The 17500-nt window shown below is 39.1% G+C and overlaps 1 protein-coding gene across 1 annotated transcript in view; it reads left to right on the top strand.

The window, feature by feature from the left end:
- LOC133664314 (capping protein, Arp2/3 and myosin-I linker protein 3-like) overlaps positions 1–14431 on the top strand; it is a 143592-nt gene extending 129161 nt beyond the window's left edge. The window contains 6 exon segments of the mRNA XM_062068820.1: positions 782–850; positions 5053–5146; positions 8791–8889; positions 8963–9040; positions 9042–9083; positions 14279–14431. Of these exon segments, the coding sequence (XP_061924804.1) occupies positions 782–850; positions 5053–5146; positions 8791–8889; positions 8963–9040; positions 9042–9083; positions 14279–14431 (535 nt within the window).
- Positions 14432–17500: the final 3069 nt, after the last annotated feature.

Here is a 17500-nt window from a genome sequence, read left to right as displayed (position 1 = left end):
TGAGGTTTTCCCTGATTGAATTTCAAGGGCACGGATTGTGGCGGTGGAAAGGAAAGTAGGTGATGGCTTGATTAAAAATGCGAGGTGGAGAGAGTGCACGCGTAGGTGGAGGATACCGTCACAGAAGCTCACGGGAGGCATGGTAGTTGTTGGTGCATACCTTATGCTCCCATCTGCATCAAGGAACACCACTGAGGGTGTCAAAAAACATAGATTTTCAGATTAATCGCGATTTTTGTTTGGAACTACTCTTAATCGATTAAAGCAGTGGTCCCCAACCTTTTTGTAGCTGGGGACCGGTCAACGCCTGAAAATTTGTCCCACGGACCGGGGGGGGGGAATTTTTTTTTTCATAAAGAAATACAATCATGTGTGCTTACGGACTGTATCCCTGCAGACTGTATTGATCTATATTGATATATAATGTATATATTGTGTTTTTTATGTTGATTTAATAAAAAATACAGTTGGGTCCCGACTTTGAACAGCTAGCGCGTCATCTGTGGTCCTCTCCACGCAGAGGGGGCAGAGCAGAAAAAAGACTGCAGATCAACTGGTCTAAAAGGGGGGTCTATTTAAAGGCTAGTGTATACAAATTAGTTTTAAGATGGAACTTAAAGGCTTCTACTGAGGTAGCATCTCTAACTGAATCAAATCGTTACCCCCCATTAATCGACTCGAATCATGCCATGCCCATTGACCACGCAACTTTTCCCGTGACACTCTGCTTCTCTCTTCCCCGTCTCCTCCCGATCTTTCCCAACCATCGGATCCCTCTCAGGAGCGTCACGTGGGATCGCAACAACACCACGGCGACGGGCTTGCAGGATGTGGCGAGAGCGTTGGAGCAGTAAGACAAACTAACGCACAACACAAACATGTTTGTGATCCAGACCGCACACATAAGGTGGATGAGTCACACTGTGTTTATTTAGTCTTTCACAACGTTGCATCAGTCCTGCAATGTGACTCTTTCATCCCTCGGTTTTCCCACCACCTGTCCCTCTCGGGGTGGTGTTTACTTTGATTTGTTAAATGTCTGCGTGCGCGAGTATGTGTGGGTACATTTGTGGCTATCAGTCAAAGCAAGTCTTTATGATAATTAGATTTGTAGTTAATTTTTAGCCCAATTAAGTGTTCCTTGTAGCGAGATTGTCAGGTTCAAACACTGATGACATCTATTAAACAGACAAGAAGCAAGGAATTAAACAGAGACAGAATTCAATCATTGAGGAGAAACATCTGGGCTGTACTCTTGTACAGTCTTCCACCACGCTCTGACGAAAGGTCGCACGCCTCTTCTTGATTACATGGCAACAGCTGTTTCTAAAGGAAGGGGGTCGTAAACAGCCGTCGCCTTTGGTTACAAAACAGTTCAAAGAAAAGTTGCCTGGAGGGGGCACATGTCCTGCTTCCTCTCCGCTTTGTAGATCTCGGCTCAAGACAAAATCTTCCTGTGGATTACAATACATCAAAGAAACCGACCCCTTCATGTCGCTTTCCATCCTACACAGTGGAGTTTATACAAGCCTTTTGATTGGTAAGATGAAAGACAGTTGTTGTCTGCTCGCCGGGAACTCATTGAAACACAAAGTTTTGTGATAATTTTTTGCAGAGGTTGAGGAGGAATGAACCAGCAGGATGGTGGGTATGCGGCAGCAAGGAGCATGGACAAGGTGGGAGGGTGCACTGGAGAGGGGGGTGACCTGGTCTGAGATCAGGCTGGCTGAACCCCAGTGCATTAAGTTCATAGTTCAAGCTGTCTACGACGTCCTACCCAGCCCAGCCAATCTCCATCTCTGGGGCATGAATGACTCTCCAGCCTGTGTGCTGTGCTCCAGGAAAGGCTCGCTGGAGCACATCCTAAGCAGCTGCTCTAAAGCTCTGGGGGAGGGTAGCTACCGCTGGCGGCGCGACCAAGTGCTGAAGACCGTTGCTGAAGCCATAGCTAAAGCCGTGGCCAAAAACAACATCAGCAAGCAACAACTTGGCAAGAGAAGAATTGCTTTTGTCAGGGCTGGAGAGCAGCCACAGTCACAGCCCAAACCAGCAGCCAGGCTCCTCACCTCAGCATTGGACTGGGATCTTCGAGTGGACTTGGGCAAGCAGCTCAAGTTTCCAGACTACGTCACAACAACTTCGTTGAGGCCAGACACCTTGCTTACATCAGTATCTTCACGGCAGGTGCTACTGATAGAGCTGACAGTTCCTTGGGAGGATCGCATAGAGGAGGCAAACGAGCGGAAGCGGTCAAAGTACCGGGAGCTAGTCGAGCAATGCCGCAGAGGAGGCTGGAAGGTACGCTGTGAGCCCATTGAAGTAGGGTGTAGAGGCCTTGCTGGCCGCTCACTGTGCAAGGTGTTCACACTACTTGGCATCACGGGTGATGGGAAAAGGAAGGCCATCAAGGCCACCATGGAGGCAGCAGAGAGAGCCTCTATATGGCTTTGGATCAGGAGGAGCGAACTGTGGGCCAATGCTACTGGGACACAAGCTTGGGTCTGATCAACCCTGGCTGAGTCACCTGAGGGAGGGGGTATAATGTTGAAAGACCCGAAACCCCCGGTGATCTCAGGCACATCGCTGAGGATGTGTCCCAGTGCATCTGAGGATGTATCTTACAATCATTTAGATACAATTATTCTCACAGAGATGCCCTAAAATTCCCAGAAGGTCGCTCGCCCTCTGGTTTTCTCTCCGAAGCTCAGCTGCTAGCAGCAAAGAAAAGTCTGTAGAAGTAGCTCCTTCGGACAAATTGGCTCCAAGTGTAAAATAGTCCCTGAAGGGAGCTCACCTCAAACCGCGTACTGTAAATAATGTTTACCGCATCCTTCGACTACCCCAAGTAGTACGTCTTTGGGTTTTAAATGAGAAAGTCCGAATCCGATGGGAATAGGGTCTTCTCCAAAGGGACTACAGTCCAAACAGAACAGCGACCTGGTTGCTACTTTTGCATCGTTTTTGGAGAGCTCTGTCAATCATGTTTCGGCGGACAAATTTCCGGTGCATCCCTAGTCAATAGTGTGCAAATGTTAGACTATTAGTAACATATGAGTAGAATAGAATATTGAGTCAGTTCCATCTCATAATATACAGTCATGGTCAAAAGTGTACATACACTTGTAAAGACCATAAAGTCGCGGCTGGCTTGAGTTTCCAATCATCGGTTAGAAACGCGATAATGAGAAAGTCAAAGGAACTCGGCACAGATCTGAAAAAAACGAATCATTGACTTGAGCAAGTCAGGAAAGTCACTTGGAGCCATTTCAAAGCAGCTTAAGGTGACAAGAGCAACTGTGCAGACAATTGTTTGTAAGTATAAAGTGCACGGCACAGTTTTGTCACTGCCACGATCAGGAAGAAAATGCAAGCTACCGCCTGCTGCTGAGAGGAAATTGGTCAGGATGATCAAGAGTCAACCGAGAACCACCTAAAAGCAGCTCTGCAATGAATCGGAAGCTGCTGGAACACAGGCGTCAGTGTCCACAGTCAAGCGTGTTTTGCATCGCCATGGACTGAGAAGGAAGCTTCTGAAGCCCTTGCTCCAGAAGCCACACCTTAAGGCTGCTGATCACATGGACAAAGATAAGACTTTCTGGAGGAAAGTCTTCTTCTTGTTCTTCTTGTTCTTGTTCTTCTTGTTCTTGTTCTTCTTTTTCTTGTTCTTCTTGTTCTTGTTCTTCTTGCTCTTGTTCTTCTTGTTCTTGTTCTTCCTGTTGTTGTTCTTCTTATTATTTTTGTTTTTCTTGTTCTTGTTCTTCTTGTTCTTGTTCTTCTTGTTCTTCTTGTTCTTGTTCTCCTTGTTCTTGTTCTTCTTGTTGTTATTTGTGTTGTTATTCTCGTTGTTCTTGTTCTCCTTGTTGTTATTCTTGTTGTTCTTTTTGTTCTTCTTTTTGTTCTTCTTGTTGTTCTTGTTGTTTTTGGTATTGTTGTTCTTGTTCTTGTTCTTTTTCTTCTTGTTCTTGTTCTTCTTGTTCTTGTTCTTCTTCTTCTTGTTGTTCTTCTTGTTCTTGTTGTTCTTCTTGTTCTTGTTATTCTTCTTGTTATTCTTGTTCTTGTTTTGCTGTCAATGGAACTGGTGCTTTAAATGGGACAATAAAAAAGGAGGATTACCTCCAAATTCTTCAGGACAAGCTAAAATCATCAGCCCGGAGGTTGGGTCTCGGGCGCAGTTGGGTGTTCCGACAGGACAATGACCCCAAACACACGTCAAAAGTGGTAAAGGAATGGCTAAATCAGGCTAGAATGAAGGTTTTAGAATGGCCTTCCCAAAAGTCCTGACTTAAACGTGTGGACAATGCTGAAGAAACAAGTCCATGTCAGAAAACCAACACATTTAGCTGAACTGCAGCAATTTTGTGGTCAAAAATTCAAGCAGAAACTTGTGGATGGCTACCAAAAGTGCCTTATTGCAGTGAAACTTGCCAAGGCACATGTAAGCAAATATTAACATTGCTGTATGTATACTTTTGACCCAGCACATTTGCTCACATTTTCAGTAGACACATAATAAATTCATAAAAGAAGCAAACTTCGTGAATGTTTTTTGTGACCAACAAGTATGTGCTTCAATCACTCTGACATAATACATTTGAGAGGATCTGTTCTCAGGACACAACTTTGAGATTTATATGGATAACGTACTAGCTTTATACAAAAACATAATAATAACACAGAATGTATGTTGAATTAATAACAAGGGAACCAGTGGTGTCCAATTTTTTGAGCCAACCTTGCCAAAAAGAGGCTTAGTAAGTGCTCTGTATTGTATATAAAACAGTCAAGATGGCTCAAAATAGGCCCTTGGGCACGGGCTGACTTATTTTGGTATTGCGGAGAACACAGATTTTACATTAGAATCCCGGACAAGCCCCCAAATCACAAAAAAAACCCAAGAGTTGTAGAAATTATTGGAAACTCAAGAAAAGCCATGACATTATGTTCTTTTGACCACGACTGTACTTACATGTTACAAACATTACAGAAGTGTGCTAAAAAAAATAAAGCTAACATAGATCCATGCCTCTCCTTTTGCCCTCTTCCACTCGTTAGCAACTTTACTCTGCAGTACATGCCCCTCCCCCTCAGCGACGTCACCCAGGCGTACCGCAGCGCCCCCGAGAGGACGGACCAAGCTCTGACCAAGGTGAGACAAACTGTTAAAAATCGCTTCAATGCCTCCGGAGTCTGATAAACGACTTCAATTTGTATTTGTGATTCAGATCGTTTTCTTCCGTGCCGAGCATATTTGCTAATGCTTTTTTCCACGAGTGTATTTTATCGTGCATTATCAACGTGATGGAAAATATCTCTCATTGTTTTGTTTTTATGGCAATCTAAAAGAAGCAACGGTAAAATGGGTCGTATTGTTATTGGAAAGGAGAACTGCACTTTTTTGTCTATCCTTCACAATCATTATGGGAGATTTATTGTTGTTAATGCATTCTAACTTGCAAATAAACGTAGATAAAAGTCTTCTTACGACGGAGGTAACGGGAGGTCCTCTATCCCACCGATAAAACCCGCTAAATAACCGTCCAAAAAGCGCCAACAATAAATGTTGTGACTTGACTATTAACCGAGTATTAGTGATATTGTTATTATAAGTGCTGACGCAGGGCGCTATGAAGCTGGCTGCCGCTGTAGCGACGTCATGAGCCGGTGAGCGGCTTTCTCGCCTGGGAGCTGGTGAAAGTTAATCCCAACTCGTAAGTCGTGCCTCTCCCCTGGATGGTAGAAGGACATAATTTGACGAGTTGGTCAGTTTTGCCATCCTGTAAATGGCAAAAAAAAGACACGACAAAACGCTTGGTTTCACCCCCCCGGCGGGAGAGTTTGTTCAAAGGAAGTAGTGTGGTGGCTATTTATTGCTACCATGCAAATTTACGATAGCTAACATTAGCATTAGCATTTTGATTTTAGCATCGAAAGTCACTTACTAGTTTAGCAGAGCCAAAATTTCCTCCTCTTCGCCTTCGTCGGGCCAATGTTGATCCTTGACTGTCCTTTTATCCGGGTAGCCTCCCTTTTTCTTTTTTTGTCTCCTCAGACTAAACTTTTCGTTTCTTTGGTTGTTTTGCGGCTTCGGCTTTGATAGCAGTAGTTGCACATAGGCCTTCTTCTTCTTTTTCTTCGTCTTTTTCTGGCGGCACGCAGGCGTTTGCATCGACTTCCGAAGTGCAGTTCCCCTTTAAAGCCCTGCTTAAGAACTTTCAGTCTTGGTTGATTTTGGCGGCGCCAGTGGACCAAAAAGGTAGTGTTTTGCCAGATCGGCGCTACAAACGTGACGCTACTAGCAAGAATGTATCAGGGCGGATGCAGGTTCGAAGCAAAGAAAGGCCGGCGGGAGAGTTTGTTACAAGGAAGTAGTGTGTTTGCTATTTATTGCTACCAGGCAAATTTCCGATAGCTAGCATTAGCATTTTGATTTTAGCATTGAAAGTCACTTATTAGTTTAGCAGAGCCAAAAAATTCCTCGTCTTCGCCTTCGTCGGGCCAATGTTGATCCTTGACTGTCCTTTTATCCGGGTAGCCTCCCTTTTTCTTTTTTTGTCTCCTCAGACTAAACTTTTTGTTTCTTTGGTTGTTTTGCAGCTTCGGCCTTGATAGCAGTAGTTGCACGTAGGCCTTCTTCTTCTTTTTCTTCTTCTTCTTCTATATAAGCATTTTGATTTGAGCATCGAAAGTCACTTACTAGTTTAGCAGAGCCAAAAATTCACGGACTTCTTCTTCGTCTTCGCCTTCGTCTTAATCTTCTTCTTCTTCGTCTTCTTCTTCTTCTTCTTCTTCTTCGTCTTCTTCTTCTTCTTCTTCTTGTTCTTCTTCTTCTTCTTGCTCTTCGTCTTCATCTTGTCTCTCTTTGTCTTCTTCTTCTTGTTCTTCTTCTTGTTGTTCTTCTCCTTCTTCTTCTTCGTCATCTTCTTCTTCTTGGTCGTCTTCTTGGTCTTCTTCTTGGTCTTCTTCTTCGTCTTCTTCTTCGTCTTCTTCTTGGTCTTCTTCTTCTTCTTCTTCTTCTTCTTCTCCTTCTTGCTCTTCGTCTTCATCTTCTTCATCTTGTCTCTCTTTGTCTTCTTCTTCTTCTTCTTCTTCTTCTTGTTCTTCTTCTTCTTGTTCTTCTCCTTCTTGTTCTTCTTCTTGTTCTTCTCCTTCTTCTTCTTCTTCTTGTTGTTCTTCTTGTTCTTCTTGGTCTTCTTCGTCTTCTTCTTCTTCTTCTTCGTCTTCTTCTTCTTGTTGTTGTTCTTCTTGTTCCTGTTCTTGTTCTTCTTTTTGCTCTTCGTCATCATCTTCTTCATCTTATCTCTCTTTGTCTTCTTCTCCTTCTTGTTCTTCTTCTTGTTCTTCTTCTTGTTCTTCTCCTTCTTCTTCTTCTTCTTGTTCTTCTTCTTGTTCTTCTTCTTGTTCTTCTTCTTGTTCTTCTTGGTCTTCTTCTTCGTCTTCTTCTTCTTCTTGTTCTTCTTCTTGTTCCTGTTCTTGTTCTTTTTGCTCTTCGTCTTCATCTTCTTAATCTTGTCTCTCTTTGTCTTCTTCTTCTTGTTCTTGTTCTTCTCCTTCTTGTTCTTCTTCTTGTTCTTCTTCTTGTTGTTCTTGTTCTTCTTGTTCGTCTTCGTCTTCTTCTTCATCTTGTCTCTCTTCGTCTTCTTCTTCTTGTTCTTGTTGTTGTTGTTCTTCTTCTTCTTGTTCTTCTTCTCCTTCTTGCTCTTCGTCTTCATCTTCTTCATCTTGTCTCTCTTTGTCTTTTTCTTCTTGTTCTTCTTCTTCTTGTTCTTCTCCTTCTTGTTCTTCTTCTTGTTCTTCTCCTTCTTCTTCTTCTTCTTGTTGTTCTTCTTGTTCTTCTTGGTCTTCTTCTTCTTCGTCTTCTTCTTCGTCTTCTTCTTCTTCTTCTTCTTCTTGTTCTTCTTCTTGTTCCTGTTCTTGTTCTTCTTTTTGCTCTTCGTCTTCATCTTCTTCATCTTGTCTCTCTTTGTCTTCTTCTTCTTGTTCTTCTCCTTCTTCTTCTCCTTCTTGTTCTTCTTCTTGTTCTTCTTCTTGTTGTTCTTCTTGTTCTTCTTGTTCGTCTTCGTCTTCTTCTTCATCTTGTCTCTCTTCGTCTTCTTCTTCTTGTTCTTGTTGTTGTTGTTCTTCTTCTTGTTCTTGTTGTTCTTCTTGGTCTTCTTGTTCTTGTTCTTGTTCTTGTTCTTCTTCTTCTTCTTCTTGTTTTTGTTGTTCTTTTTCTTCTTGCTCTTCTTCTTCTTCTGGTTCATCTTCGTCTTCATCTTCTTCTTCATCTTGTCTCTCTTTGTCTTCATCTTCTTCTTCTTCTTGTTCGTCTTCGTCTTCTTCTTCATCTTGTCTCTCTTTGTCTACTTCTTCTTGTTCTTCTTCTTCTTCTTCATCTTCCTCCGTCTTTTTTAGAAATGGGGAAAGGGGTAGTCGGCACGTTTGTAGTTATTTTGCGTGGCGCCCTCCTCCAAGTGGCCTCAGACCCCCTCAGGCCACGACACAGGTGTCATCCCCTCAGGCCACGACACAGGTGTCATCCCCTCAGGGCACGACACAGGTGTCATCCCCTCAGGCCACGACACAGGTGTCATCCCCTCAGGCCACGACACAGGTGTCATTCCACTAGTTGTGCGTTGATGGATCATCCCAAAAGTTAAAGTGAGCATTTCCACCGGAGAAAAGACATGAAGTCAAAAGCACGGAGCTCATTTTCCAGTTCTCCTCGGTCTCCTTATTACCATGCAAATGTTCTTCTCTCCTGTTTACGCCACGCTCCGTCAACAACCGTGTGTTTGCGTGTGATCGGGGCAGATCCAGCGCGCCCTGCTCCGGAACAACCAGACCCAGCGCTTCTCCCGAGCAGGTCTCGGCAGGAACCACCAGGGCCTGGTCACCAGCACCGCCGAGCAGGTGTGTGTTCCTGCGGACCGGAGAAGAGGCTGGAAAAGTAACACAAAATGTTGCGTATTTCTGCATGTGGTAGGTGATGGAGCGGCTGTGCGTGCGGGTGCAGCAGCAGATCGGTGTGCTGAAAGGCTCGGAGGACGCCGAGGAAGTGCAGGACCGCCAAACAGATCCTGAAGGAAGCCAGGAATTCTCGAGCTGTGAGTTTCACATTTTATTCAATTGGGGGTTTTTTTACCTCTCTTCTCAGACGTGGGGATTAATTGATGTTATCAGTAAATGTGGCTTTTCCATCGCGGAACATTTCAAAAAATAAACACCGTATTTTCCGGACTTTTTTTTTTCATTTTTTTTTTTATTTTTTTTAAATTAAAAAAAAAAAAAAAAAAAATTTTAATTGTATTTATTATTTTCCGGACTATAAGCCGCACCCACTTAATTCTAGGAAGACAAACTATTTTTCCTGTATTAACTGGACCTGACTTGAAGCTGCAGACTTCAAGTATTTGGCCACCTGCCTTGACTCACATATGAACTTTGAAGTGCCATCCCATTCCTAACCCATAGGGTTCAATATGACCTTTTGCAGCTATTACAGCTTCAACTCTTCTGGGAAAGGCTGTCCACAAGGTTGCGGAGTGTGTTTATAGCAACTTTCCCACCGTTCTTCCAAAACCGCATTGGTGAAGTCCAGAAGGCCTGGCTCTCAGTCTCCGTTCTAATTCATCCCAAAGGTGTTCTGTCGGTTCAGGTCAGGACTCTGTGCAGGCCAGTCAAGTTCACCACGACATAATTCCTCCTCCACCAAATTCCACACTCGGCACAATGGAAACACATTCCATGAAGCTCTCTGCGTGCTGTACGTGGGCTAATTGGAAGGTCACATGACGTTTGTAGCTCTGTAGCAACTGACTGTGCAGAAAGTCTTTGCACTATACCCCTCTCTGACAGTTTATGTGGCCTACCACTTGGTGGCTGAGTTGCTGTTGTTCCCAAAACTCTTCCATTTTCTTATAATAAAGTTAGGAGCGAGGAAATTTCACGATTGGATTTGTCGCACAGGTGGCATCCTATGACAGTTCCATTCTGGAAATCACTGAAAGCGGCCCATTCTTTCACAAATGTTTGTAGAAACAGTCTCCATGCCCAAGTGCTGGATTTTATGCACCTGTGGCCGGGCCAAGTGGTGATATCCTTTACACAGTGATGTCAGCTTTAGATGCAGTACCCGCCTGAGGGATCCAAGGTCCGTGATATCATCGCTTACGTGCAGTGATTTCTCCAGATTCTCTGAACCCTAAATTCCTTGCAACAGCTGGTTGAGAAATGTTGTTCTTAAACAATTTGTCGACAAAGTGGTGACCCCTCGCCCCGTCTTTGTTTGTGAACGACTGAGCATTTCACGGAAGCTGCTTTTTACACCCAATCATGGCACCCACCTGTTCCCAATTAGCCCGTTCAGCTGTGGGATGTTCCAAATAAGTGTTTGATGAGCATTCCTCAACTTGCTCAGTCTTTTTTGCATCTTGTGCCAGCAATTCCAATGAATCCAATACATTTTTTTTCAAGGTAAAAAATTATTTTCAAGGTAAAAAAAAATGTTTTCAAGCTAAAAGTTGATTTTCAAGGCAAAAAATTATTTTCAAGGTAAAAAAAAAATGTTTTCAAGGTAGAAGTTGATTTTCAAGGCAAAAAAAGATTTTCAAGGTAAAAAAAAAAAAAGATTTTCAAGGTAAAAAATGATTTTCAAGGTAAACAAATTTATTTCAAGGCAAGTTTATTTTCAAGGGAAAAACTGATTTTCAAGGTAAAAGTTTATTTTCAAGGTAAAAGTTGATTTTCAAGGCAAAAATGATTTTCAAGGTAAACAATTGATTTTCAAGGTAAAAAATGATTTTCAAGGTAAAAAATTATTTTCAAGGTAAAAAAAAATATTTTCAAGGTAAAAAAGAAATTTTCAGGTAAAAGTTTATTTTCAAGGCAAAAACTGATTTTCAAGGTAAAAGTTGATTTTCAAGGCATAAAAAGATTTTCAAGGTAAAAAAAAAGATTTTCAAGGTAAAAAAAAATGTTTTCAAGGTAAAAGTTGATTTTCAAGGCAAAAAAAGATTTTCAAGGTAAAAAAAAAAAAAAGATTTTCAAGGTAAAAAATGATTTTCAAGGTAAACAAATTTATTTCAAGGTAAGTTTATTTTCAGGGCAAAAACTGATTTTCAAGGTAAAAGTTTATTTTCAAGGTAAAAGTTGATTTTCAAGGCAAAAAATTATTTTCAAGGTAAAAAATTATTTTCAAGGTAAAAAAAAAATTTCAAGGTCAAAACTTGATTTTCAAAGTAAAAAATGATATTCAAGGTAAAAGAAAATGTTCAAGGCAAAAGTTGATTTTCAAGGCAAAAAATGATTTTCAATGTAAAAAAAATGTTTTCAAGGTAAAAGTAGATTTTCAAGGTAAAATATTTGTTTTCAAGGTAAAAAATTATTTTCAAGGTAAAAGTAGATTTTCAAGGTAAAAAATGATTTTCAAGGCAAAAAATCATTTTCAAGGTAAAAAATGATTTTCAAATTAAAAAATGATTTTTAAGGTAACATTTTTGATTTTGATTTTCAAGGAATTGGCATCCAATTCCAAATGAGCTAATATTTGTAAAAAATAACAAAGTTTACCAGTTTGAACGTTAAATATCTTGTCTTTGCAGTCTATTCAATTGAATATAAGTTGAAAAGGATTTGCAAATCATTGTATTCTCTTTTTATTTAGCATTTACACAACGTGACAACTTCACTGCTTTTGGGGTTTTGTACATAAATGATGCAAACTTTCTTCCTGTATGCATTCCTAATGTGGTTGATTATTTTAGTGTTTTTACGGTGGTGTGGCGCACACTGGATGGTAATCAAAGGGTTTTCAGGGAAGACTAATAAGTTAACCAAGATGCCAATTAGAAATACACAGAGGCCGTGGTCAAATATTTGATATCATCGCTACTTCACTTGGCGGAATCTTCAAGCGTGGGGCTCTTTCATATTTCTAGACAGATGTTCCGTGCGCTCTGATGTAGAAAACTGGAAGTGTTTGTGCACCAGGGAGTCCCAGCGAGGGGTGTTAAAGCAGCTTTCTTGGACGTTGAAAGATGATATACGGGTTATTTTTATTTATTTATTTTTTAACACAGTTAATTCAATGCAGTTCTTTTAAATCTTGGGGAATGTTTTTATCAACCTAGAAAATTAAAAGCAAAAAATACATTTCTACTCACGTGCCAAGTTAAGTTTGTCTCGGGTTGCAAAATTCCGGGATTATTCAAAGTTGGAAACTTTCCATGGGAATTAACGGGAAATAATGGGAAATTGATGGGAATAAACATTGAATGCAACATGCTAGATCTTGCAGCATGATTATTAGCTAAAAAAACCTGATTTAATGCAAATTCAGTACAATTTCCACCCTGCACTGTGCATTCTTCCATCACATGTGCAGTGCATTCTTCCATCACATGTGCAGTGCATTCCGGGGAAATTCCGGCAATATTCAAAGTTGGAAACTTTCCATGGGAATTAACGGGAATATATGGGAATTAACGGGAATTAATGGGAAATTGATGGGAATAAACATTGAATGCAACATGCTAGATCTTGTAGCGCGATTATTAGCTAAAACAACCTGATTTAATGCAAATTCAGTTAAATTTCAACCCTGCACTGTGCATTCCTCCATCACATGTGCAGTGCATTCCTCCATCACATGTGCAGTGCATTCTGGTAAAATTCCGGGAATATTCAAAGTTGGAAACTTTCCATGGCAATTAACGGGAATATATTTTTCTGTCAGAAAGTCGGAATTTATTCTGTCAAAAAATCAGGTTTTTTCTAAGTGTCAAAAAGTCAGGATTTTTTTCTGTCAAAAAATCGATATTTTTCTGTCAGAAAGTTCGAATTTATTCTGTCAAAAAATCTGTATTTTATCTGTCAAAAAGTCGGTATATTTTCTGTCAAAAAATCTGTTTTTTTCCGTCAAAAAGTCAGGTTGACTTTTCTGACAGGATTTTTTTCTGTCAGAAAGTTAGGATTATTTCTGTCAAAAAATCTGTATTTTATCTGTCAAAAAGTCGGTATATTTTCTGTCAAAAAATCTGTTTTTTTCTGTCAAAAAGTCAGGTTGACTTTTCTGACAGGATTTTTTTCTGTCAGAAAGTTAGGATTATTTCTGTCAAAAAATCTGTATTTTTTCCATCAAAAAGTCGGGTTTTTTCTGTCAGAAATTCGGGATTTATTCCGTCGAAAAATCTGTGTTTTTTCTGTCAAAAAGTCGGTATTTTTGTGTCAAAAAGTCGGGATTTATTCCGTCAAAAAAATCTGTATTTTTTCTGTCAAAAAGTCGATATTTTTCTGTTAAAAAGTTGGTATTTTTGCTTTTAAAAAATCAGGTTTTTTTGGAAGTGTCACAAAGTCAGGATTTTTTGGAAGTGTCAAAAAGTCAGGATTTTTTCTGTCAAAAAGTCAGGATTTTTTCTGTCTACATTTTTTAATTTTTCTGTCAGTCGGAATTTATTCTGTCAAAGTCAGAATTTATTCTGTCAAAAAATCGTTTTTTTTTCTGTCAAAAAATCAGTTTTTTTCTGTCAAAAAATCCGTTTTTTTTCTAAGTATCAAAAAGTCAGGATTTTTTTCTGTCAAAAAGTCTGTATTTTTCTGTAAGTAAGTCGGAATTTATTCTGTCAAAAAATCAGTTTTTTTTTCTGTCAAAAAATCAGGTTTTTTTTCTGTCAAAAAATCAGTTTTTTTTCTGTCAAAAAATCAGGTTTTTTTCTGTCAAAAAATCAGGTTTTTCTGTCAAAATATCGGGTTGTTTTCTAAATGTCAAAAAGTCAGGATTTTTTCCGTCAGAAACTCTGTATTTTTCTGTCAGAAAGTCGGGATTTATTCGGTCAAAAAATCTGTATTTTATCTGTGAAAAAGTCGTATTTTTCTGTCAGAAAGTCGGAATTTATTCTGTCAAAAAATCATTTTTTTTCTGTCAAAAAATCTGTTTTTTTTATAAGTGTCAAAAAGTCGGGATTTATTCTGTCAAAAAAATCTGTATTTTATCCGTCAAAAAGTCAGTATTTTTTCTGTCAAAAAATCAGTTTTTTTTCTGTCAAAAAGTCTGTATTTTTCTGTCAAAAAGTCTGTATTTTTTTTGTCAAAAAGTCTGTATTTTTTCGGTCAAAAAATCTGTTTTTTTGGAAGTGTCAAAAAGTCAGGATTTTTCGGTCAAAAAGTCTGTTTTTTTATTATCTATTACAGGAGCTGTGTAAAAAAAATGATGTATCATGATTTGTAATAATATAATATATACTACTATAAGTATATTGTTATATATATTTGATTCTAACCGGCTGTGTCTTGTGTGTGGCAGCTGTATCCATCCTTGTGTGAGTTGGCCCACGTCTTGTCGGTGGACGGCCCCATCAGGCAGCGCCTGGACACTTTGGTCGGGGAGCTGGCGAAGGCTGCTGACAAAGAGCTGCAGGTACAATCCCAAAGACGTGCAAAGTACCAGCCAATCTGAACTGGAATCCAGAGCATAATACTACCACCACCATGCTTGACGGTAGGCGTGGTGTTCCTGGGATTAAAGGCCTCACCTTTTTTCCTCCAAACATATTGCTGGGTATTGTGGCCAAACAGCTGAATTTTTGTTCCATCTGACATCACATGGACAAAGATAAGACCTTCTGGAGGAAAGTTCTGTGTGATTACCTCCCAAATTCTTCAGGACAAGCTAAAATCATCAGCCCGGAGGTTGGGTCTTGGGCGCATTTGGGTGTTCCAACAGGACAATGACCCCAAACACACCTCAAAAGTGGTAAAGGAATGGCTAAATCAAAGCTAGAATTATGTGGAAGTCTTGCGCTTCCGGGTTCTACGGACCACCAATCACGGACATGACGGCTGCGTTCATGGTTCTGAACAATGATTTATTTTTCACTATGAGTCTCTTTGTGTGCTTTTCCGCCATCATCTCTTATGTCCGTCTCGCTCTCGCTCGCCCTCCAACTCTCTCTCTCCTTCTCGGCGGCTCCCTTTAACAGAGCGACAGGTGATTAGATAAACACTCCCAGGTGGGTCATCTACGCACCTGTCTCTGATCTCGAAGCCGGTCCTGGCACACCCCGCTTCGCTGCAGGTCCGCAGGCCCAGAGCATAATACTACCACCACCATGCTTAACGGTATGCATGGTGTTCCTGGGATTAAAGGCCTCACCTTTTTTCCGTCAAAAAGTTTTTGTTTTTTTCTAAGTGTCAAAAAGTCAGGAATTTTTTCTGTCAAAAAATCAGTATTTTTTCCGTCAAAAAATCAGTATTTTTTCCGTCAAAAAATCTGTATTTTTTCCGTCAAAAAATCGATATTTTTTCTGTCAAAAATTCGGTATTTTTTCCGTCAAAGAGTCTGTATTTTTCTGTCAGAAAGTCTGGATTTTATCCGTCAAAAAGTCTGGATTTTATCCGTCAAAAAGTCTGTATTTTTCTGTCAAAAATTCAGTATTTTTCTGTCAAAAAGTCAGTATTTTTTCTGTCAAAAAATCAGGATTTTTTCTGTCAAAAAATCAGGATTTTTTCTGTCAAAAAATCGGTATTTTTTTCCGTCAAAAAGTCGCTATTTTTCTGTCAGACAGTCGGGATTTATTCTGTCAAAAAATCGGTATTTTATCTGTCAAAAAGTCGGTATTTTTCTGTCAACAAGTCAGTAATATTTCTGTCAAAAAATCATTTTTTTTTCTGTCAAAAAGTCAGGATTTTTTTCTAAGTGTCAAAAAGTCAGGATTTTTTTCTGTCAGAAAGTCAGGATTTTTCTGTCAAAAAATCGGTATTTTTTCCGTCAAAAAGTCTTTTTTTTCTGTCAAAAAATCGGGATTTTTTCCGTCAAAAAGTGGGTATTTTTCTGTCAGAAAGTCGGGATTTATTCCGTCAAAAAATCGGTATTTTATTTGTCAAAAAGTCGGTATTTTTCTGTCAACAAGTCAGTAATATTTCTGTCAAAAAGTCGAGGTTTTTTATGTCAAAAAGTCAGGATTTTTTTCTAAGTGTCAAAAAGTCAGGATTTTTTTCTGTCAGAAAGTCAGGATTTGTTCTGTCAAAAAATCGGGATTTTTTCCGTCAAAAAGTCTTTTTTTTCTGTCAAAAAATCGGGATTTTTTCCGTCAAAAAGTCGGTATTTTTCTGTCAGAAAGTCGGGATTTATTCTGTCAAAAAATCGGTATTTTATCTGTCAAAAAGTCGGTATTTTTCTGTCAACAAGTCAGTAATATTTCTGTCAAAAAGTCGAGTTTTTTTATGTCAAAAAGTCAGGATTTTTTTCTAAGTGTCAAAAAGTCAGGATTTTTTTCTGTCAGAAAGTCAGGATTTGTTCTGTCAAAAAATCGGTATTTTTTCCGTCAAAAAGTCTTTTTTTTCTGTCAAAAAATCGGGATTTTTTCCGTCAAAAAGTGGGTATTTTTCTGTCAGAAAGTCGGGATTTATTCTGTCAAAAAATCTGTATTTTATCTGTCAAAAAGTCGGTATTTTTCTGTCAACAAGTCAGTAATATTTCTGTCAAAAAGTCGAGTTTTTTTATGTCAAAAAGTCAGGATTTTTTTCTAAGTGTCAAAAAGTCAGGATTTTTTTTCTGTCAGAAAGTCAGGATTTGTTCTGTCAAAAAATCGGGATTTTTTTCCGTCAAAAAGTCTTTTTTTTCTGTCAAAAAATCGGGATTTTTTCCGTCAAAAAGTGGGTATTTTTCTGTCAAAAAATCGGTATTTTATCTGTCAAAAAGTCGGTATTTTTCTGTCAACAAGTCAGTAATATTTCTGTCAAAAAGTCGAGTTTTTTTATGTCAAAAAGTCAGGATTTTTTTCTAAGTGTCAAAAAGTCAGGATTTTTTTCTGTCAGAAAGTCAGGATTTGTTCTGTCAAAAAATCGGGATTTTTTCCGTCAAAAAGTCTTTTTTTTCTGTCAAAAAATCGGGATTTTTTCCGTCAAAAAGTGGGTATTTTTCTGTCAGAAAGTCTGGATTTATTCTGTCAAAAAATCGGTATTTTATCTGTCAAAAAGTCGGTATTTTTCTGTCAACAAGTCAGTAATATTTCTGTCAAAAAGTCAAGTTTTTTTATGTCAAAAAGTCAGGATTTTTTTCTAAGTGTCAAAAAGTCAGGATTTTTTTCTGTCAGAAAGTCAGGATTTGTTCTGTCAAAAAATCGGGATTTTTTCCGTCAAAAAGTCTTTTTTTTCTGTCAAAAAATCGGGATTTTTTCCGTCAAAAAGTGGGTATTTTTCTGTCAGAAAGTCGGGATTTATTCCGTCAAAAAATCGGTATTTTATCTGTCAAAAAGTCGGTATTTTTCTGTCAACAAGTCAGTAATATTTCTGTCAAAAAGTCAAGTTTTTTTATGTCAAAAAGTCAGGATTTTTTTCTAAGTGTCAAAAAGTCAGGATTTTTTTCTGTCAGAAAGTCAGGATTTGTTCTGTCAAAAAATCGGGATTTTTTTCCGTCAAAAAGTCTTTTTTTTCTGTCAAAAAATCTGGATTTTTTCCGTCAAAAAGTGGGTATTTTTCTGTCAGAAAGTCGGGATTTATTCTGTCAAAAAATCGGTATTTTATC

This window comes from Entelurus aequoreus, linkage group LG14 (assembly GCF_033978785.1).
Source record: "Entelurus aequoreus isolate RoL-2023_Sb linkage group LG14, RoL_Eaeq_v1.1, whole genome shotgun sequence".
Taxonomy (NCBI): domain Eukaryota; kingdom Metazoa; phylum Chordata; class Actinopteri; order Syngnathiformes; family Syngnathidae; genus Entelurus; species Entelurus aequoreus.
Note: the sequence above shows the minus strand (reverse complement) of the source record. Positions and strands in the feature narration are given on the sequence as shown.